We start from the raw sequence: 23,874 nt of genomic DNA on the forward strand, positions 1-23,874 counted from the left end.
AAAAAAAAAAAGACAAAGAAATGTGTTCTTTTTATACTTTTATAACCTGCCAAATTTTGTAAAATGAACATGGTAAATAGGGGGTGTGGCCACAAAAATGGGCGCAAGGAGCGCCAAATGTTTTGTCCCTCTTTTTATTTCCAAATTATTGGGAGCTATGCAACAGAGAAAAGTTAAGTTCCAGGGGATGGGGGGCAGGCCGAGGGGTCTTTTTAACTAATTACAAATTTACTGGCAGCTACATTGCCGGTGAATTTGTAATACCGGCCCCGGCCTTAGCAGGTGTTTTACCGGCTAGGCCACTAAAATACCGGCCGGGTGGCAACCCTAACCCCACTATATTCAGCAGAGTTGCCAGGTTGGCAGTTTTCTAGCCAAATTGGGCTACTAATTTAAAGCCCAGGAGGGTTTTGAAACTACAAACTAGCCAAGGTATGGATTTGGGCTACTTTTTTGGGCCTTTGGCTGGTTTTTACTTTGGAAAGCAGTCAAAGTTTTTTTTCTTGCCCTAATGTGCCTAGGGTTGCCACCTTTTCTGGAAAAAAAATACTGGCCTTCCTATATATTTATCTTTATTTCCCTATTAATAACAATGGGACCGACCAGGTGGCAACCCTAAATGTGCCAAGCCCGTGTCTCCCAATACATGTTGGTTTTTGTTTAACAAATTGCCGACTGCCAAGGTTTAATGTAAGACTACAATACCCAGCATGCAGTGGATCAGGTGTAGGTAAATGGCCCTCTTTTTGTCCTTTCAATGTTAGGTTCTTCCAACAGAGTATGGGAGCCGCCACTTCTCCTTGTCTTCATAAATTAAATCACAACTCTGGAGAACCAGTATCATCAGTCAAGTGATATTTTTATTTGGTAGCACTACATGTTTCGGATCTCTCTGATCCTTCCTCAGGTGCCAGTGTTCACTGGCACCTGAGGAAGGATCAGAGAGATCCGAAACATGTAGTGCTACCAAATAAAAATATCACCAGCATGCAGTGGGACTGACTTGTGTAGAAGTCGGGAGTTATCAGATTTTTGGCTCTGTAACTCAGTCTCCCGTCCCTCTTAAGTATCCTTGCATTTTCTAGTGACTTTCCTCAATTTTAGACAATTTTGGGGCAAAAATCAGCTGGCCAGCAAAATGTCTAGAGGTTGAGCTGTTTTACCAATATTGATTGAAATTGTATTTGTATTAGGGCCTCATGGGGCCCCTATACCTCCTGGGCCCCCCTCTGTAGTTACTAGCATACCTCCCAACATTTTGGAAGTAAAAAGAGGGACAAAAAAATTTTTTCCGCACGTAGCGCAGCAATTTTTTGGACCACACCCCTTTCTGTGGCCACACCCCCTAATTACCATGTTTGTTTTACAAAATTTGGCAGGTTATGAAAGTTTGAAAATATTTCTCCTTATCTAAACTGTGTTTTTGTGTCTCAAAATTGTTACAAAGTATCTTATTTGCACCTGTTAGCTGTTCTGGGCTCTCTGCTAAAAGCCAATTCAGTGAGAAACTTTGTTTCTTTTTCTGGCTGTTCAGTGCAGAGAAAAGAGGGACTTTCCAGTACAAATGAGGGACTGCGGGTTGAGCTGTCAAAAGAGGGACTGTCCCTCTGAAAAAGGGACAGTTGTGAGGTATGGTTACTAGGGTTCCCACCTTTTCTGGGAATAAACACCGGCCTTCCTATAGTATTGCCATTTTTTCCTATTAATAACATTGGCACCAAGCATCATTTTTACAGGCCAGGCCGGTAAGTAGTAGTTACACCCCTGGTGACGGGCGAATGCTTCATGGAAAAATGTGCAAATCAGTGAGAATTAAAAAAGGCGTATTTTCACATATATTCATTTAATTATTAGACTTTTTTTCACTGCACATGTTGTGCTATTTTTGGGCTACTGTTGAAGGGTCTCTTGGCTGGTTTTGTAGCCGAATTTGTGTGGATTTGAAAATTAGACACCTGGCAAACCCTGATATTCAGTTCTATGGCGGCCCTCCAGCATCAACCCTGCTGCTACTCCCTGACGCACAAATACACAACTACAACTATAGCACGTGATTATTCTTCTCTCAACCCGGTCACGTGCCTCTCTCTCACACTCATTACGCTGCGCCATTGTGTCAGGACATTCTCTTCAGGGTATAATTACCCAGTCCTGGATTTTTTGTTATACACTTGGCACTAACACATTTCTGTATGTATATTTATGTATAAAGATCCCCTTGTGTATATTCGCCGACATTTCTGCACCCTAATCTTGTACAAGTAGAAGGCGGCATACGCATGCGTAACAAGCGCCGGATCACGTGTTCTCTCTTAATGCTTGGCAGCGTCGCGTATCTTTGACGTCACGTCTAGGCGGTGGAACATGTCGGAAGCTTCCGGTCGCGCGGCGGGAAACGAGATGCCGGCCAAGAAACAGAAGCTCAGCAGCGATGAGAACAGTAACCCGGAGTTGTCCGGAGATGAGAACGTAAGGAGGGGGACATAGTAAGGCACAAACTCATAGTAAATAGGAGGCAGGTTGCTGGAGGTGGGATCATGGGAGGAGTAGAAGTTGCTGGAGCAGATAACATCAAATGTGCTGCCAAGCGAGGCGGCAGGGCGAGTGTTGTTGAAAGGTTTGTGGATAAGTAGAAGGATTGAGTGAGGAGCCAGGGAGGCACAACTCACACGGCAGAACTATTTAAAGTTGGCCATAGACGCAAAGATCTGATCGTACGAATCGAGGATTCCTACGATTTTCGGACCGTGTGTGGAGAGTCCTGACATTTTTCGTGTGCCAGAGATCAGTCGATCAGACAGGTTAAAAGATTTCTGTCCGCTGCAGATAATATCTCTGCGTGTATTGCAGATCGTACGATATCAGTGGGAGACTGTCACCAGCTTTTGTCAGACATTTTTTTTGCTGTCAGGGGCAGAACATCGGCTGATCTGTTCTTTTACTACTTTATTTCATCTGAATGGTTAGTGGCAGGTCGGGAGATGGGGAAGTCCAATTGTACGATGATTCCTATGATCGGACCTTTGCGTCTGTGGCCAACTTTAAGGTGCTGGAGGTGGTGTTATTAAAGCTGGCACAGACGTGCAGATTTACCTGCAATATCGGACAATCGTTCTGTGCCATGTCCCGACCTGCCACTAACCTTTCAGATCAAATAAAGTAGTAAAAGAACAGATCAGACGATGTTCTGCCCCTGACGGCAATCGTAGCTAATTGTAGATTAAAAGGTGAAGTTTATTACATAATCTTTAAAAGTCAAACGCATGCCTCAAACATCCCGTTTTTATGGAATTCTTCAAGCAAAGACTGGGAAATAGGAAGTTTAGATGAACAGGGGGTGCTAGGGGCATATATATATATATATATATATAATTTTTTTTGTATTATCTATTTAACTATTTATATGTCTATCTTTATTATATTAACATGGCACAGTATCACTTTAACGTTTGGGTGTACCAATATGTTGATACTTTGCCCTCCTATGGTGTACCAATGTGGCTCCTAATTGGAGTCTAGGTGGTAATCTTTAACCACACCTATCTATATTGAACAGTAATTGGTGCACCGGGGTAAAGCTTCTCTGATTCTTCTTTTGTCTTAATTGGTGCATTGTTTTGATTGGTGTATTTTTGTTTAAAATATTTGTGACATGGCTCCGTAAAGTTAGCCTATGATTAAGTGTTTATCACGAAACACGTAAGGCAGTGGACGCAATCAACTTCACTTTGATATGTATCTGCCTGGTGGAAGATTGCCTTCATTGAGTGCCTGCTAAATAAAGTTATTTTAGGGGCAGCAGTAACCCAGAGTTGTCTGGGGATGAGAACATAACGAGAGGACTGGAGAGTTCTGGGGGGCAGGTTAAAGCTGCTGAAGGTATTGGGGTGAAGGCAGGAGTTACTGGAATACTGTCAGAGGGAACTGGCTGGATAAACTCAATGGGTGAGGAATCTGACAGTGTTGGGGAAGAAGATGGATTAGAGATTGTTGATCAGGAAGGATGAGCTGCAGGGGAAGGTGCTATTAGTTTTTACAAAAGTGGTGGGAGAACATAAACCAGTGAGGGGCAGGCAGATTGAATTATAGGAGCAAGTGTAACGGTGTAGATGAGCAGGGGTTGCAAAGGTGTTCATCACAAATCACTGCAGTCTGATGCTGAATAACAACTTTGCTTCAAAAGAAATTCATGTGCACAGCTGGCCTCTCCTCCAATGATACACCAGGTACTCTGAGTATAGGGGACGACACCCCCACAAGTACAAGCAATAGAAGACTCCAGCACACGAGTACCTTGCAAAATAGCCTCTGTTTACTGTGTCCAGCCAAACAATACAACATTTTGGGATTGTACCCTCCTTACGAAGGGGTATGCCCTTGAAATGTATTGTTTGGCTGGACACTGTAAACACAGGGGTTGTATGATATTATGGTATTGTTTAGTAGTTAGATCAGTGATCCCCAACCAGTAGCTCGCGAGCATGTTGCTCTCAGGGTCCTCAAAGGAGGTGCTTATTTTTGAATTCCGAGCTTGAAAGCAAGTTTTAATTGCATAAAAACTAAGTATAGGGCCAAGTAAAGCCTCTTGTAGGCTGCCAGTCCACCTAGGGGCTACCAAATAGCCAATCACAGCCTTTATTTGGCACCCTAAGGGACTTTTTCATGCTTGCGTTGCTCCCCAACTCTCTTTACATTTGAATGTGGCTCACAGGTAAAAAAGGTTGGGGACCCCCTGAGTTAGATGTATGGTATTTCCTTTACTCTCCTTGAAGTGGTACTGTGTATTGCACTCATGATTCAACTCTCTACTCTCCACATGCATGTACCCAATTATGGAAGCCATACATTAAATAAATCACTTTCAGTTGATTTTGCTGTTGGCCGGTTAATTCATTTCAGTTTTTATATATGTTGTGTTCCACATTTTTTTCTAAATGCTGTGGAATAGGTTAAAGCTTTACGTGATAATAATTATTGCAGATAAAGAGTGAGACGTAGATACGGAGTCTGGATTTGAGGTTCCTCTTTCGCAGTAGGACACAATTTAAGCTGGGCTTGAGGAATGGTTGCGAGACTCGTTAGCGTGTAGTCTTGGTAATTACCGCCAGCTAACATCAGGCCCTGAAATGAATCCGTGCAGTCATGCATGTTATACACTGAGCCGTCACTTTAATAGCTTATTATATAGTATTACTCATTGCTTTACTGAAAAGAGTTAAAGGGGTTATTCACCGTTCAGATAATTTTTTAGTATGATGTCGAGTGATATTCTGAGACAATTTGCAGTTGGTTGCTTTTATTATTATTTGTGGGTTTTGAGTTAAGATTGTTAACCAGTTTGTAATTTCAGCCATCTGGTTACTAGGGTCCAAATTACCCCAGCAACCATGCATTGATTTGAATAAGAGACTGGATCATGAATAGGAGAGGCCTGAATAGAAAGAAGAGTAATACATAGTAGCAAAACAAATAAATTTGCTACTTTTTATTTTATCTTTTTATGCAGGTTCTCCTATTCATGATCCAGTCTCTTATTCAAATTAATGTATGGTTGCTAGGGTAATTTGGACCCTAGCAACAAGATGGCTGAAATTGCAAGAGGCCTAGACCTGGTTAAGTAGTGGCAACCAGTGCTTTTCTAGTTTTTCTGCTTACCTGTAATGTGGAAAACTTTTATTCTATAACCTGAAACTGCCAAGACACATTCTGTTTGCAGTTGCTGCCGATTTAATTTTTGAGTTAAAAAAACTGGTTGGGAACATTTGCTTTTCTCTCTGTACCCTGTTTTCGAATGTCAGGAAGGCAGCGAACATCTCCAAATCGATCCGCGGACCTCTCCCATTGACTTAAACAGCAATTCGGCAGGTTTTAGGTCGCGAATAGTCGAATTCTTAAAGTGCCAGAGTATGATAAGTCTCTGAATCTAATTCTTAAAAAAAACTTTAATCGAGTTTGGATAACTTCCTATTTTAATTTGACAGTTTTTGACATTGAAAAAATATTGAATTTTTGATTCAAACCTTAATAAATCTGCCCCTCAGTGTTCAGGTGAGATGAGTTTTTTTTTTTACTACTCATTAACAAAAGTAGCCTTGTCTGTGCAGTCTTGTAGTTAATGACAGACTGCTAATGATGCCATAGTTCTCATAGGATTAATGTAGAGTTTCAGGTAAGAACAAATAAGCTTTTGAGTCCTAATCTGGTCCATGGTCAGCCTGCCCAGAAGCAATGGAACATTTAACTACATTTAATGGAAATAATCCTTTTATTTCCAACTATGAAGGGGTTATAGAGCAGTTATTGCGTGTGATGGTTGTTGCATGTGATGGTTATTGCATGTGATGGTTATTGCATGTGATGGTTATTGCATGTGATGGTTCTCGCATCTGATGGTTCTCGCATGTGATGGTTCTCGCATGTGATGGTTCTCGCATGTGATGGTTCTCGCATGTGATGGTTCTCGCATGTGATGGTTCTCGCATGTGATGGTTCTCGCATGTGATGGTTCTCGCATGTGATGGTTCTCGCATGTGATGGTTTCTCGCATCTGATGGTTCTCGCATCTGATGGTTCTCGCATCTGATGGTTCTCGCATCTGATGGTTCTCGCATCTGATGGTTCTCGCATCTGATGGTTCTCGCATCTGATGGTTCTCGCATCTGATGGTTCTCGCATCTGATGGTTCTCGCATCTGATGGTTCTCGCATCTGATGGTTCTCGCATCTGATGGTTTCTTGGCTCGCATCTGATGGTTCTCGCATCTGATGGTTCTCGCATCTGATGGTTCTCGCATCTGATGGTTCTCGCATCTGATGGTTCTCGCATCTGATGGTTGTCACTGTAGCAGCAGATAGTACATTTCCATGCATGTGCCGTACTTCCTATTTACAGATGCTTAGTTATTACAAGTATAGCTTGATAAGCCCCAGTGTGTGCTATGAGAGGGTGGAAAAAAGAAATGTAGATCAATCTGATATGCAAAAGATATAATCTATTTCAAAGGAGCAACACCCCAACCAAAACAACTCACCCCCCCCCCCGTGCGCGCTTCACGTGTAACCTGTCCCCCACAGGTGCATGTATACATTGGAAATATCAAAAAACACGGAGCACTAAGAGGCAGTAAATTGATAAAATTTCACCTTAAATAGTACACCTTTAAACGAGTCCAGTACATCCTATCGTTGAACCGTGGATCATACGTTTTGTGGCCTCTCGCCACTTTCCCAGAAGCGATCACACGATTCCCCCCCACACCAGAAAAAGTTAAATATCTCCAAGCCCCACCTCTAAAAACATTAACTTTTTAATCACCAAGATAAATGAAGCCACAAAATAGCAAAATTATCCTTATAACCCAAAGAATGGGTATCCAATTCATGCTTAGTCCCATTAAAAAATGCATATTAATTCAAAGAAGCCACAAAACACGTAAAGTATATGATCCACGGTTTATTGATATTATGTATTGGACTCGTTTAAAGATGAACTATTAAAGGTGAAATTTTATCAATTGTCTCCCTTTTAGTGCTCTGTTTTTTGATATTTCTAATGTTGACATGCAAAAGATGTTGGTGCAGAATAAATAAAGGATAATAATAAAAGGACAGTTCAGTTTCTGGCTTTTTCAGCAGGATTCGGATCTGCCTGAATCCTTCTGCTTGTCCGAACGTGATCGGACTCCTAATTTGCATATGTAAATTAGGGTGTGGGAGGGAAATCAGGTGACTTTTTGCCACAAAACGAGGAAGTAAAACATTTTTCCACCCCTAATTTGCATATACAAATTAGGAGTGGGGTTCGGTATTCGGCTGAATCTTTCGCAAAGGATTTGGTTGTTCGGCTGGATACGAAATAGTGGATTTGGTGCATCCCTACTTTTCAGCTTTAATTTTTTTTATTTTTTTTCATTTTAAATATTTAGGATGATTCTGTCAGCATAGAGAGTGGTACAAACACAGAGCGCCCAGACACCCCGACAAATGCAGCAAATGCCCCTGGAAGAAAGGCCTGGGGCAAAGGAAAATGGAAGTCCAAGAAATGCAAATATTCCTTCAAATGTGTAAATAGCCTTAAGGTGAGTGTACAATTGGTTTAACTGGGAAAGAATGGCGAGTTATAATAACTGCCCGTAGGATGAATTAGTTCACTTGAAAGCTTTGCTGCAAATACTCGGGCAATAGGAAAGCTACTGGGGTATTTATGATCACCATGGTCCACTCAGCTGCCAAAATCAATGGAACCCTCTACCAGTAACATGTGCTTGCTAATTAAAGGGCTTGTTCACCTTTGAGTTACCTTTTGGTTTGTTGTAGCGAGTGATATTCTGAGACAATTTGCAATTGGTTTTTATTTGTGTTTTATTTAGCTTTTTATTCAGCAGCTCTCCATTTTGCAGTTTCAGCAATGTGGTTGCTAGGGTCTAAATTGCCCTGGCAACCATGCATTGATTTGAATAAGACACTGGAATTTGAATAGGAGAGGGACTGAATAAAGAGGTGAGTAATAAAAAGTAGCAATAACAATACATTTGTAGCCTTACAGGAAATTTTTTTAGATGAGTTGGTGACCCCCCCCCATTTGAAACCTGTAAAGAGTCAAAGGAAGAAAGCAAATAATTCAAAAACTATAGAAAATAAATAGTAAAGACCAAATGAAAAGTTGGTTACAATTGGCTGTTCTATAATATACTTAAAGGTGTGAACCACCCCATTAAAGGGCACGTAAAGGCAAAAAAAAAATAAAATCCCATTTTTACTTTCTTTAATGAAAAAGAAACCTACCTCCAATATACTTTAGTTAAAAAATGTTTTCGCTTTTTATAAGAAACCTGACTGTATGAAAGTGAAATTCCCCCCTCATTTACTGCTGTGGATAGGAATTGTCAGACGGTCCCTAACTGCTCTGCAGGGAAACAATCGTACTTAGGAATATGGATGGGCGGTTTTTACCCGTTTCACCAAAAACTCACCGCCGGCGAAATGTTGCCGAAGCCCATTAAAGTCTATGGGCGTCAAAAAGATTGTCGAGCAGCAAGTCTTTTTGGCACACGTCTTTTTATTATGACGCACAACGCCATATAACATATGACGCCTATGGGCGTAATTTTTTCGCCAAAACAAAGTAAACATTCGCCCATCCCTACTATGAACAGCAGGGGGAGCCCCCATCTTCCCAGCCATGCAGAACTCAAGCAGCTTTGTTTGTTTCCCTGTAGAGCAGTCGGCGACTGTGTAGAGATTTGTATTGGATTTTATTTTGCCTTTACATCCCCTTTACTGATTCCAACTCCAGCTGCAGAGACAAAGATCATGGAGCCAGATTTAAACAGATAAACTTGGATTGTATTTGGAGGTTTATTTTGCTGCAGCCACTGGTTCTGCAGAGTTGGAGAAAGTTTGTATTAAACAATACAAAAACTATAAAATCCACATTAGATTACATGACAACACAGGACCCAGTGCAGTCTGTATATTCTGATTATTAATCAGTCTTGCTGTATCGGCTTCTGGCAGATATTATTTGACTTGTGCTGTTTTGATCATTTATGAAGATCCCTAAGCAGCCCAGACCACACTGAGCATGTGCACAGTCTTGGTCTTGCAAAGATGTATAACAAAGTTACAAGATGGTGACCCATTGTAGCCAACTTTGAATGTATAAATCATTTGTTTGATTAGGCTTGTGGTGCAGTAAGTTTATGTTTAGTATACAAAATACAGCCTTTCTAGCCTTATTCTATTTTAGACTTTAGTTGCCCTTTAAGGAGCTGCAAACACCTAATAGCAAAAGGTAGGCATGTGATCCAAAAAACATTTTTCACATGAATAAAAATAATTAGCTCAAAGGCCCTTTAAATTGAAGCGTGTTATTCGGCAAGCTGATAATTGTGCTATTTGTAGGGTATTCATTGCTGAAAGCAAAGGAAACAGAAGCAGCAGTAAAGTATTTGTCTGAAATGCACATTTGCAAGAAGCAGTTCATACATTTAATTTGTGTTCATTATACATTTTTTTTATTTGCTTTATCTCTGCAGGAAGATCACAATCAGCCACTGTTTGGGGTTCAGTTTAACTGGCACAGCAAGGAAGGAGACCCATTGGTTTTTGCTACTGTCGGGAGTAATCGAGTATGTATGAAATGATGAGTGAATACAAACAGACTACAGTGAAGGAGTAGCTGGTGCCCTGAAATTTTTCCTGTTCTCCTTAGTGTGTTTTGTTTGTGCTACACGCTTTGGAGCTGATCGTTTTCTGTTCTATATCCCTGCCTACAGTGAATACTCTTTATTACACACCTTAAAGGAATAGTTCAGTGTGAAAATAAAAACTGTGTAAATAGATAGGCTGTGCAAAATAAAAAATGTTTCTAATATAGTTAGTTAGCCAAAAGTGTAATGTATAAAGGCTGGAGTGAACAGATGTCTAATAAAACAGCCAGAATCCAACTTCCTGCTTTTCAGCTCTATAACTCTGAGTTAGTCAGTGACTTGAAGGGGGGCCACATGGTACATTTCTATTCAGTGAGTTTGTAATTGATCCTCAGCATTCAGCTCAGATTCAAAAGCAACAGATATGACCCATGTGGCCCCCCCTCAAGTCTCTGATTGGTTACTGCCTGGTAACCAGGGCAACCAGTCAGTGTAAACCAAGAGAGCTGAAAAGTAGTGCTCTGACTGACTTGTTATACATCAAATCACTCCAGCCTTTATACATTACATTTTTGGCTAACTAACTATATTAGAAACATTTTTTATTTTGCACAGCCTATCTATTTACCCAGTTTTTATTTTTACACTGAACAATTCCTTTAAAGGACATGTAACATGTAACCCCCCCCCCCCCACATACACACAAATTTAATCAGTGAACTGCCTCTTTGAAATCTAGGTTCCTGCCCCTCTGGTTGTTAAAAGGTTAACAGTAAGGCTGCAGCTTCCCCATAATCACTTAGAAATCCTTCTCCTCCTCTAACCCACTCTGCCCCCTCCCTCAGGAATTTCCTTTGACTGTTGGCTCATGAGCATGCTCAGTCCTACTCACCTCAGATTCCTAAACACACCCTCCAGTCTATTTTCTCCTAACCTTCTCTTCTGATTTCAGCTTAACCATTACATTGCTCAACCCCAGCAGAACTTTTTATCATGTATGTTGTGCCTGTGTAAATCTGCATTGCATGAACTTTATAGCATACATGTATCAATCTTACTGATGATGTGTCAGAGGGAAAATAGCTGCCTGGTGATCGCTACCAGTGAATAATTTAATTTACAGTACAAAAACTTTGTGCCTCTCTTTAATGCAGTCATATCAACTTGCTGCTATGCATAATGTTTTGATAGTTACTGATAAAAACACCCATTGTTTCAAAGTCCTGCGGGGATACCCTATTCAATGAAATAAATGAAAACGTCTGGACAGATGTTAGAGATACTGTCATTGAATTTTTTTTTTACGCATCATTTAAAGGCATGTAAAGACAAAAAATAAAATCCCATTTTTACTTTCTTTAAAGAAAAAGAAACCTATCTCCAATATACTTAATTAAAAATGTGTACTTTTTTAATAAGAAACCTGACTGTATGCAGTGAGATTCTCCCTTCATTTACTTCTGTGGATAGGAATTGTCAGACGGTCCCTAAATGCTCTGCAGGGAAACAATCATACTTATGAACAGCAGGGCAAGACCCATCTTCCCAGCCATGCAGAACTCAAGCAGCTTTGTTTGTTTCCCTGTAGAGCAGTCGGTGAGTGTGTAGAGATTTGTATTGGATTTTATTTTTGCCTTTACATCCCCTTTCCTGTTTCCAACTCCAGCTGCAGGGACAAAGATCATGAAGCCAGATTTAAACAGATAAACTGGGATTCTATTGGGAGGATTATTTTGCTGCAGCCACTGGTTCTGCAGAGTTGGAGAAAGTTTGTATTAAACAATACAAAAACTATAAAAGCCACATTAGATTACATGGCTTCTGGCAGATATTATTTGACTTGTGCTGTTTTGATAATTTATGACGATCCGTAAGCAGTCCAGACCACACTGAGCATGTGCACAGTCTTGGTCTTGCAAAGATGTTTAACAAATTTACAAGATTATGTACCCCTGTGGCCAACCTTGAAAGCATAAATCATGCAGTAAGTTTGTTTAGTATTCAAAATACAGCATTTCTAGCCTTATTCTATATTAGACTTTACTTCCCCTTTAATAGTGCTGATCCAGCAGTATTCTGCACGGAGATCCGTTTCTCAAAAGAGCAAACAGATTTTTTTATATTTAATTTTGAAATCTGACATGGGGCTAAACATCTTGTCAGTTTCCCAGGTGCTCCCAGTCATGTGACATTTGCTCTGATAAACTGCAGTCATGACTACCATGGTGCTATCCAGCAGTCATGTTTGCACCAAGGATCAGGCAAGTTAGTTTGCTGACGCCCTCAGGAAAATGTCCAACTGGAAGTTTTGGACATATTGAGCACTTCTTTATGTTTAGGAGATGTATGTTTAGGCTTTCTGTGAGTATATTTCTCCAAGATATTGCTGTGCATATTTTCTAATAATGTCATTCTCATGCAGGTAACACTATATGAATGCCACCCGCAGGGGGATATCAGACTGCTGCAATCATATGTTGATGCCGATGTATCCTTGACAAGTTTTGCTGAAAATATTTAAGGGGAACTATTGTAAAAATGATCATTTTAAATAATATAAGCTTCATCTCGCTGTAATAAGACTTTTTTATTTTTTTTTTAAATATAAGCAATTAAAAATTCTGTGCCGTTTGAAAAAAATTAAGTTTCTCTTCAGTATCTCGCACTCATCACTCTCAATACTCTCTTCATGATGAGCTCTGTGTCAGATTTTGATTAACAGGTAAGTCTAATATGTCTAATAACTCTTTCTTAGTTTTCTGAGGTTTTAGAGCTCACTTAAATAAATAACTTCAGCACAAACAAAAAGCTAATAAAATAATCGACTGCCACGCACCCTTCATGCAGCAAAACAATATTTCCATCAGAGACCGTTATTTTTAAAGACTGAGCTGTAATAAACTAGGCAAATGGGGCAACCCTCCCAAAGGATGTATTAGACTAAAGCTCCCCATAGACGCGACGATTCTTCTTGCCGAACGACCAATTCTAGAGAAGTCCGACCAATCCTTCGAAATTATCGTGCGGTTAGTGGGATTCGAACCATCATACATTTTACGATTTTTCGGCCGACATCTGTCAGGAAATTGATCGGCCAGGTCAAAAAATCTTTGTCGGTCCCAGTACAATCTATCTATGTTTGCAAGGCCAAGCAGGCAGCTCCCCTTTGTTTTCCTGGCAAATTGGTCTTTTTAGTTGATGGTCAATTCGTACGATTGTTCCGAGAAAATCGTGGTCTCACGATGAGGATCGGATCTTTTAAAAATCTCAACATTTATGGCCATCTTAACTGTCCATCAAAAACTGACTCCACCTACTGCATGAATAAAAAAGAAAGAGACTGGTTGTGGAGTGTGGGAAGGGAGTAACTTGGTTATTTCATGAACAGTACAGAATTTTTAATTGATTATATTTAGAAAGTTTATTTCAGTGAGATTAAGCTTATATTACATTTTTATCTTTGCAATCCCCTTTAAGTAGAATTGTTTTTTATACTTTGCTTTTATACTTGTGATTTACAGTTACACCTCCCATACCAGCATTCTCAAACTATGATGTGACTAGAACATGACTCCTAAAAAAATTAACAGTCAATGTGCTATTGACCAGTGCAAGCCGTTAATTACGTGGTACAGACCTAATTGTGTCTCTCCGTGGTTCTATTTTTGAAGAACTGGAGTATCTCCTTCCTTGAGTCTGGGTTGGCTAAACATTCCATGTAAACCATTTCTCTCCTTAATTCTTAAACTTAGGCAGATGAGAACTTTTACACTTGTGCTTGGACTTATGACAGCAACACAAGTCACCCGCTTCTAGCAGTGGCTGGTTCTAGAGGAATCATTAGGATAATTAATCCTATTACTATGCAGTGTATCAAGGTAAGAGAATTTTCCTTGCATTTGTCTGACATTGGTTGCCCAATTTTGGACTGAAGTCTTGCTGACTAAAGAGAACATTCATGAGCTGAGCTGATAATCTCATTTAGATGTGTTGTACGTTCAAGGCCGCCCCCATTGTTTGATAACCGTCTCTTTAACACTATTCTTGTATGATCAAGTTGAGTAGTCTTTACTTCATATACATTCATAAGTCTCTTACACTAAAGGTGGCCATACACGGGCCGATAAAAGCTGCCGACAGACCGAGTCAGCAGCTTATTGGCCCGTGTATGGGGCCCCCCGATGGCCAGATCTCGATTGGATGGGACAAAAAATCCCGTCGGATCGCGGCCGCATCTGTTCGTTGATGCGGTCCCGTGATCCGACCACCTGTTCCCATTCGTTAGGATCCGATCGTTGGGCCCTAGGGCCCACGATTGGATCAGCCCGATATTGCCCACCTCAAGGTGGGCATATCGGAGAGAGATCCGCTCGTTTGGCGACATCTCCAAACGAGCGGATCTCTCTGTATGGCCACCTTAAGTGTGGTCTTTGCTTGGCTCCATGTTAAATAACTGGGAAATCTCTTGCTTTTCAAATCATTCTCATTTTCAGTCCCGGATTTCCTTCTTGAGGGCCCTAGGCTGCCAGGTCCTAGCTCCCGTCTGCTTTCTCCCACACCCTTGTTTCATGAGTGTCTTTACAAGGACCTTTATTAATTCATAGCACATGGGTGTATATGGATAGATAGACTGACAGATAGATGATTGATTAATTGATAGATAATGATTGATAGACAGGCAGATGGATAGATGGTAAGACAGATAGACAGATAAAAAGATAGATACAGGGCCGGATTTACATAGCAGGTGCCCCTAGGCCCGCTGTCATTTGTCGCCAGGTCCCCTCCATTTTATTCAATCAAATTTTCATCATCGGGACCAGAGCAATGGTGACCTCTCCACAAATCTGGGCATTCTTATTTTATTACTTTGTTTGTTAAATGTAGAGTTGCAAAGAGCATTGTACTTGGATAACCATGTATAATATCTTTAAATTTGCAGTGTATTTCCTTCCACTCTCTTCTAGCACTATGTGGGTCACGGCAATGCTATCAATGAACTTAAATTTCATCCACGAGATCCAAACCTCCTCTTATCAGTAAGCAAAGGTAGGTGTAGAGTTGAACTGCATCTGAAAGGGGTGATGGAATTGTAGTGTCCAGTGGGTCATCTTATTTTTGTACTGATCAAACGATAATGTGCAGAACTGAATTAATATTATAACCAAATTTATGTACTGTGGTTAAAGGATCAGTAAACCTTAAAAAATAAATGAATGTAAAATTAATGAGGGTGCTGTTCTAAGCACTTTTGCAATGTACATTCATTATTTATAATTCCAAGATATTATAGGACACGTATTGTTAATATGAATGAATTTTGTTACAACAACGCCACCTGCTGGTCAGTTTCCCACCAGTCTGACCACCAAGTAGTCAAGGAAGTCAGGAGAAAGAAAGAGGCTGCTCTAATGTTCTTCTGCTTGAGATAAAAATAGAAACTTTTCTCAAAGAAGAACATCAGAGCAGCCTCTTTCTTTCTCCTGACAACCTCCTTGACTACTTGGTGGTCAGACTGGTGGGAAAATGACCAGTAGGTGGCGCTCTTGTAACAAAATTCATTCATATTAAGAGTACATGTATCCTTTAATATCTTGGAATTAAACATAAATAAATAATGAATGTTCATTGCAAAAGAGCTTAGAATAACTCCCTCATTAATTTTACATTCACTTATTTTTAAGGTTTACTTATCCTTTAAGCCTTGTGCAGTATCTGCAGACTAAAGGACAAAAGACTTGTGTTTGTAGTGTTCAAAAAGCAAAATCTATTCATTCTCAGAGATTTTCTTTTCCTGGACTGAAGCATGGCAGTGGGCACAGGAAGTAAAGGGTATGGCTGGATGTGTCATTTTTACACCATGTTTTATGCCTCCTACAGATCACGCTCTAAGACTGTGGAACATTCAGACAGACACGCTTGTAGCCATTTTTGGTGGAGTGGAAGGTCACCGAGATGAGGTGTTGAGTGCGGTATGTACACTACATTTGGAACTCGGGGTGGGGGTGCGTTAGTGATGTGGAGACCCGTTAAGAGAGGGTCCTGTGTTTCTTGCCTGACCAGATTTTCCACCTTTCCAGGTTAATATATAAATTCATCCCGGTCAGATATTGATTTGACTTGCTCAGAAGAAGTTCATATCACCCCATATACAACTTGCCTAATGGGGGTTTATTCGCACCAACAGTTCCCCTTTAATTTAGTTTAGGGCACACTGCTTTGTTGATTACTTTAGATGATACCCCAGTCTGTGGCTTTCTGTTTCTGGTATATGTTTGTGAAATAGATAAAGAGCATGTAGAATATATTTTCTATTAAATCATATTGTTTGACGTTGCTATAAACCAGCATTACATTGTAATCATGCTGCCTCTTGATTTGCCTTAGGACTATGATTTGCTCGGTGAGAAGATCATGTCATGCGGTATGGACCATTCCCTTAAACTCTGGAGAATTAACTCTTTAAGAATGAAAACCGCCATCAAAGAATCGTATGAGTACAACCCCAGTAAAACAAACAGGTAATGCAGTACTTGACTGAGCTTCATTCTGGACACAGGGCAGGATTTGATATCTAAGTTATATTGCCTATTATGGGCATACAATTAAAATGATGGCTTAAATGCAGCAATAGCTGCAGTGGGGCAAATACACTAACTTATCCTTGCAGCTGCACTTCTGGTTATTGAGTGTTTATAGCAGAAGTGCAGCTGCAAGGATCAGTTTGTGTATGTGCCCCACTGCAGCTATTTATTTATTGTATTTAATTAAAGGAGAACAAAAGCCTAACTAAAGAAGTAGCTAGAAATGTTGTAAATTGTTTTTTGCTTCTGTACCAGCCCAAGGCAACCACAGCCCTTTAGCAGTAAAGATCTGTGTCTCCAAAGATGCCCCAGTAGCTCCCCATCTTCTTTTCTGCTGATTCCCAACACATACTCACTTACTGAGCTTTGGGACTAACTCACAATATACAGAATAAAAATGTCACAATATAATGCTGATTATTACTTAAAGAGCAACTATCGCAAACATGAAATATTAATATGTTTCAGCAATATAAGAAGTTTTATAAATATAATCAATTAAATTCTGTACCGTTTCTGAAATAATTACATTTATGTTCACTATTCCTCTCTCAGCATCTGTTTCTCTTCATTCTGCCTTCATTCAGCAGTTGGGTGTCAGATATTCATTGACAGTTAGATCCAATATATCTTATAGGGGGGCTCCTTTTGCCTAGAAGATGTATTAGAGCTCACTCTATTAAAATCACCAGACATTATGTCTCTCTACATGCAGGATTTGTGCAAAAGGCAGTTATTTTGTTAGATTTTGTTTGTACTGAAATAGGTAAATTGAGTAAGCTCTAATTCATCTGCTAGGAAAGGATTTGGTTTATTGATTATTTCGGAAACAATGCAGAATATTTAATTGATTATATTTAGAAAATTTCTTTCAGTATGATGAATTATATTAATTTTTTGGATATTTCCCCTTTAATATAGATAATTACTACATGTCTGTTCAGAAACCAGTGTAGTCCTGTAGCATCAGCTTATATTATAGGAGAACCTCATTTTCTGCTTGATAATTAGTGACGAGCCCTAAGCTTCGCTTCTCAACAGCCAATCAGAGCCCACTGAGCATGTGAGTGTCACAGACACTTTCCAAGATGGTGACCCCCTGTGACAAGTTTGAAGTCCTGGATCATTGCTGCTATTGACAAGCTAAAACTTTAGGCTGGTGCAATAAGTTCACTATATAAAATATGGTATTTTTAACCATATACATTTTTAGTGTTTAGTTCTCCTTTAAGTCCTCTATTTCCCAATAGCCTACATGGGAGGAAGAAGTTATAGAAGTGGCTCCTAGTTTTGATACTACTTGAATATTTTTTTCTTCCCCTTTTGTATTACTAAATGGAAGTGAATTGATCTTTTAATTACCTTTATCTTCTCAAAGCGTATCTTCCTTTGGCATCCCAGTGTTCTAATCCTATTTGTTGAAAACAGGCACACTCACGTCAGAAACTTGTACAGAAGTGCCATATAACTATGCTGCACATATATTTCAAAGACCCCAGTTGCTTCCATGTTATATCCGACCCAGTCACAGTAGCTTGTAAATCCTAATCATCTACTGCTGGTCCAGAGCTGCAACACACTATCTGTTATGAGCTCTACATTTGGCCACCCCTAAGTGTGAACGCCTTTCCTTTTCCTTTATTAATGGGTCTTAAAACATTGGCTTTGTTAGTCCTTTAGGATCCCATATATTCATTTTTAGAATGAAACGTTGATTGTTTTACATTAGATTTGTGTTACAGATCAGTCAGAAAAATCCACATGTATTTTCTCATTGCAGGCCATTTGTCTCACAGAAGATCCATTTTCCTGATTTTTCTACAAGGGACATACATAGAAACTATGTTGACTGTGTAAGGTGGTTAGGAGACCTTATTTTGTCTAAGGTGAGTGTTACTTTCAAAAGGACATAAGGCTGAAACTTGTATTCTGTAAGTCATTTTAAGCCCACACTAGGGGTATTTTTTTGTTCCTTTAAAGTTGAATTTTAAAGAGAGAAAAAATTAGATTTTATTTTTTGCCTTTACATCCCCTTTAAGGCATAATAATAATCATATGTGGGTTAAAGGGGTTGTTCACCTTTGAGTTACTTTTAGTATGATGTAAAGAGTGATATTCTGAGACAATTTGCAATTGGTTTTTGTTTTTTATTATTTGTGGTTTTTGAGTTATTTAGCTTTTTATTCAGCAGCTCTCCAGTTTACAAATCCAGCAATCTAGCTTTTAAGGTGGAAATGACCCTAGCAACCATGCACTTTTAGAAAAAGAGACTGGAATATGATTAGGGGAGGGTCTGAATCGAAAGATGAGTAATAAAACAGCAATAACAATACATTTGAAGCTTTATATTTGAAAGCTGGAAAAAGTTAGAAGAAGGCAAATTATTAAAAAACTATAAATAAGAAACAATGAAGGCCAATTATGAATTTGCTTAGAATTAACATACTAAAAGTTAACTTAAAGGTGAACCACCCTTTTTAAAGGAGATCTAAAGCCTAACTAGAGTAGCTAGAAATGTTGTACATTGTTTTGTGCTTCTGTACCAGCCCAAGGCAACCACAGCCCTTTAGCAGTAAAGATCTGTGTCTCCAAAGATGCCCCAATAGCTCCCCATCTTCTTTTCTGCTGATTCACTGCACATGCTCTGTGCTGCTGTCACTTACTGAGCTTAGGGACCCACTCACATTATACAGTACACATAGAATAGAAATGTCACAATATAAGGCTGATTAGTAATTAATACAGATAATTACTACATGGCAGCACAGAAACCAGTGCAATTAGCATCAGAATTTAATAATCAGCAAACCTGTAGCATCAGCTTATATTACAGGGGAAGCTCATTTTCTGCTGGATAATTAGTGACGAGCCCTAAGCTTAGCTTCTCAACAGCCAATCAGAGCCCACTGAGCATGTGAGTGTCACAGACACTTTCCAAGATGGTGACCCCCTGTGACAAGTTTGAAGTCCTGGATCATTGCTGCTATTGACAAGCTGAAACTTTAGCCTCGTGCAAGAAGTTCACTATATAAAATATGCCATTTTTACCCATATTCATTATTAGGTTTTAGTTCTCCTTTAACACCAATGGGCTAGAAGTGGACCCCCTTATGTGTTTAATTATTATGTATAGGGTGGATCTGGAGGAGCCTGGAATGTAAGTGTACTTTGAAGAGGGAGTTCCTACCTAAGCAATCATCTCTGTTGTTATTATATATCTGTAACCATTTTATCTGTCAAAACCAAAATGTTGGAACACAGAGCGGTGGCTCTTTAAATGAAAAGGAATATTCTGTCTAGATCAAAATACCACTCCGAAATTGTGAACTGAGTAACAGATATCCGTGTAGAAACGCTTAATAAAACAACTCTGTAATTTCAGTCTTGTGAAAATGCGATTGTGTGCTGGAAACCTGGTAAAATGGAAGATGATATAGACAAGATCAAACCCAGCGAGTCCAATGTGACAATTCTTGGGAGATTTGATTACAGTCAGTGTGATATTTGGTATATGAGGTTTTCCATGGACTTTTGGCAAAAGGTAAGTTACATCGCATCTTTCTCATGAAAAAGCTCTCCTGTTATAAGGTTTTTTGGGTGTTTTTTTTTTTTTTTTGCTATTTTCTAAAAAAAAAAAATCAACAAATCCCTCCCAGCTGAAACAACTCTTAATCGCTTTCAATTAGTTGCTGATATTTCTCAGCACCAGAAATGCCTGCAGCTAATGTATAAAATTGTACAATTTGCTTTCATGGATTTCAGTAAAGCTTTAACTTGGGGAGCAGAGTCCTGGTCAGGTGCCTGCACACATTTTAGGATTTTGTGGGGAAAGGCCTGATTCCCTGACCATGCAAACATCCCACCTGTTTTACAGATAGCTAGAATCTCAGCCATAAAGCAGGACAGGACTGCTGCTAACAATGGGGATCAGATAGGATCTGTGCAGCCGCTGGGACAGAATGCTCTGTTATACAGATAGCTAGAATCTCAGCTGCCATAAAACAGGACAGGACTGCTGCTTACAATGGGGATCAGATAGGATCTGTGCAGCCACTGGGACAGAATGTTCGGTTATACAGATAGCTAGAATCTCAGCTGCCATAAAGCAGGACAGGACTGCTGCTTACAATGGGGATCAGATAGGATCTGTGCAGCCACTGGGACAGAATGCTCTGTTATACAGATAGCTAGAATCTCAGCTGCCATAAAGCAGGACAGGACTGCTGCTTACAATGGGGATCAGATAGGATCTGTGCAGCCACTGGGACAGAATGCTCTGTTATACAGATAGCTAGAATCTCAGCCATAAAGCAGGGCAGGACTGCTGCTTACAATGGGGATCAGATAGGATCTATGCAGCCACTGGGACAGAATGCTCTGTTATACAGATAGCTAGAATCTCAGCTGCCAAAAAGCAGGGCTGGACTGCTGCTTACAATGGGGATCAGATAGGATCTGTGCAGCCACTGGGACTGAATGCTGTTTCAGAATGCTACACAATCCTCTGCTTCAGTTCTGCCAGGTATGCAAGGAAACGGATACAATGCAGTTTTTATAAAAAAAAGAAAAGTAAAATTGATCAGTAATGCAAAAAGCGAATGCAAATGATGTAATATTCCTGTAATCTTTTCTGAATGGGGAGGGTTGTAGAAACTGTATGTGCAGCAGACCTGCAGTATAGTTCCACTGTGCCCTGCCCCTGGTATGTATCGTTGTACAATGTCTTTTTCTTGATAAGATGCTGGCCTTGGGTAACCAAGTAGGAAAGCTCTACGTTTGGGACTTGGAAGCAGAAGATCCACATAAGGCCAAGTATGTTTTTTCAATTTTATTGCAGTATGTTTTGTAGTTACTTTGTGCCTTAGGTGTGTGGCACCACGGCTATATTGTGCTATGCATGTCATTGTCATTAAATGTTATCTTCATATTGCCCTATTGCCAGGGATACAATTTGAGTGACATAACGCTGTATATTGTACAAATGGCAAAGTAAAAAGACCGGATTAAAGGAGGCAAAACGGGTAAAGTCTCTGTTATATGGAGTGTCCAAATAGTGCGGTACCTGAGGGTTCTTTAAAGGAACAGTTCAGTATAAAAACCGTGTAAATAAATAGGTTGTGCAAAATGAAAATGTTTCTAATATAGTTAGTTAGCCAAAAATGTAATATATATATATATATATATATATATATATATATAATATATATATATATATATATATATATATATATATATATATATATATATATATATATATATATATATATATATATATATATATATATATAAAAAGGCAATTGATCCTCCACATTCAGCTCAGATTCAAAAGCAACAGATATGACCCATGTTGGTCCCCCTCAAGTCTCTGATTGGTTACTGCCTGGTAACCAATCAGTGGAAGCCAAGAGAGCTGAAAAGCAGGAAGTAGTGTTCTGGCTACTATGTTACACATCCAGTCACTCCAGTCTTTATACATTACATTTTTGGCTAACTAACTATATTAGATACATTTTTATTTTGCACAGCCTCTCTATTTACCCAGTTTTTATTTTTATCCTGAACAATTCCTTTAAATTCAGTCCTTTTTGTTGGCAATTGTCAACTTAAATGCAACCAATCAGATGGCCAGTTTTAGATATTTTTTAAATGTCTTCCATATTTGTATGTCCTATATAAAACACAACCATCCTGCTTATGGTTATGTCCCTTTACAGAGACTCTTCCATTATAAACAATTGTAGTATTCATTGTGTACTTCTCCGAATACGCAAGACAAGCCTTGATATACAATTTGAGAGAAAGGAGTCTGCTAATGAGACAGCCTGTCTGTAGAGTGAGACAGAGAAAGAGACATATTTATTTATCATGGCTGAGTGTAGCACAAGGAAGAGTTGTCTAGATATGAGGTAACCATTCTTCATTATTCTTTTTGTAGGTGTACAACACTCACGTACCCCAAATGTGCATCGGCGGTGAGACAGACAAGTTTCAGCAGAGACAGCAGTATTCTCGTAGCAGTGTGTGATGACGCTACCATTTGGCGCTGGGACAGACTCCGGTGAATGTTCTTCCTGCGCGGGACACTCCCAATTCACCGTTTTGGTATAAAGCACCGTCGTGTTTGTGTTGACTGTAGCCGAGTGTAGTGTGCGCCTCTCTTTCGCCTTCTCCATACTGTTTATCCTGCTACAATTCAGCTGCTTTTAATAAAGATTTATTTTTGTACAGTTTTCTGTAATGTCTATGGATTTTAATGTATTTACTGTAAAATGTATATGACATTTGCTATGTTTCATACAGGCATGTCTGAAGCCAGAATAAGTGGATGTGTTTTGTAAATATCTTGCAGCATTTTTTTTTTTAAATAACGTAACTGTTTATTTAAATGAAAGTCTTATTGTGATGGTTATTTGCAATAACTGCCAAACTGACTGAGTGGACTAAATAAATGTGACGTCGTTGAAAATGCCCCTTTAGAACTGACCTGAAATACAATGTTGTGGCTTGTTCTGGAGAATTGGTTAAATAAATGAAGCAATGAAAACCTTCCTCTCTATCTTGTAGCAGAAGATGCTTCCAGCACACCTCCGTATCTGTTTGGGAAACTCAACTGTGTGTTAAAGGGGTGGTTTACCTTTCTGTTAACTTCTAGTATGTTCTCAAATGGTCCGTTTTAAACAACTTTTTAATTGGTCATCACTTTTTATAGTTTCTTAATTATTCGTCTTTTACTTTTCAGCTTTCATATGGGGGTCACTGACCCCATATAAATAACAAATGCTCTGTAAGGCTACAAATGTATTGTTATTGCTGCTTTTTATTACTTTCCTCTTCTTCGGGGCGAATAATCTCCGCAAACTGCCTTCCCGCCGGCTGGAATGTAAATCACCGGCGGGGTGGGCACATCGTTATCGACATTAGTCGCCCCACAAAGTGATTTGTCACAGGGCGACTAATCTCCCCGAATCTGATTGTCTCTGCCCTAAAACCACGAATGTCATCACATTTATTAGTTTTGAAAAGTATGCATTAAAAAAAAAAAAAGCTGAAAAAACGATCTGAAAAAAGAAATTCCAAAACCTCAGTCTGGATTGATTAAAAAACAATCCAATAGGATCAATGTAGCTCCCATTGACTTTT

At 39.4% G+C, this 23,874-nt stretch overlaps 1 protein-coding gene across 2 annotated transcripts; it reads left to right on the forward strand.

Moving 5' to 3' along the window:
• Positions 1-2,310: 2,310 nt before the first annotated feature.
• eed.L (embryonic ectoderm development L homeolog) lies at positions 2,311-23,290 on the forward strand. Of its 2 annotated transcripts, NM_001096048.1 has the most exons (12): positions 2,354-2,469; positions 7,925-8,077; positions 10,037-10,129; positions 12,573-12,638; positions 13,903-14,028; positions 15,118-15,199; positions 16,031-16,122; positions 16,538-16,671; positions 18,515-18,620; positions 20,117-20,275; positions 21,473-21,546; positions 22,670-23,290. In NM_001096048.1, the coding sequence occupies exons 1-12, from the start codon at positions 2,365-2,367 to the stop codon at positions 22,794-22,796; spliced, it is 1,317 nt and encodes a 438-aa protein (NP_001089517.1). In that variant the 5' UTR covers positions 2,354-2,364; the 3' UTR covers positions 22,797-23,290. The 2 variants fall into 2 exon arrangements, with proteins under 2 accessions (XP_041437032.1, NP_001089517.1); XM_041581098.1 differs by lacking the exon at positions 21,473-21,546 and having other exon boundaries at positions 2,311-2,469; positions 22,670-23,278.
• The last annotated feature ends 584 nt before the right edge of the window (positions 23,291-23,874 follow it).

This window comes from Xenopus laevis, chromosome 2L (assembly GCF_017654675.1).
Source record: "Xenopus laevis strain J_2021 chromosome 2L, Xenopus_laevis_v10.1, whole genome shotgun sequence".
Taxonomy (NCBI): Eukaryota; Metazoa; Chordata; class Amphibia; order Anura; family Pipidae; genus Xenopus; species Xenopus laevis.

Excerpts from the sequence above, each read along its gene's own strand:
- eed.L (NM_001096048.1), top strand. The coding sequence starts at position 2,365 with ATGTCGGAAGCTTCCGGTCGCGCGGCGGGAAACGAGATGCCGGCCAAG. Across the intron at positions 20,276-21,472 it reads CCATGGACTTTTGGCAAAAG|ATGCTGGCCTTGGGTAACCA; the intron begins GTAAGTTACATC and ends TTTCTTGATAAG. Across the intron at positions 21,547-22,669 it reads GAAGATCCACATAAGGCCAA|GTGTACAACACTCACGTACC; the intron begins GTATGTTTTTTC and ends TTCTTTTTGTAG.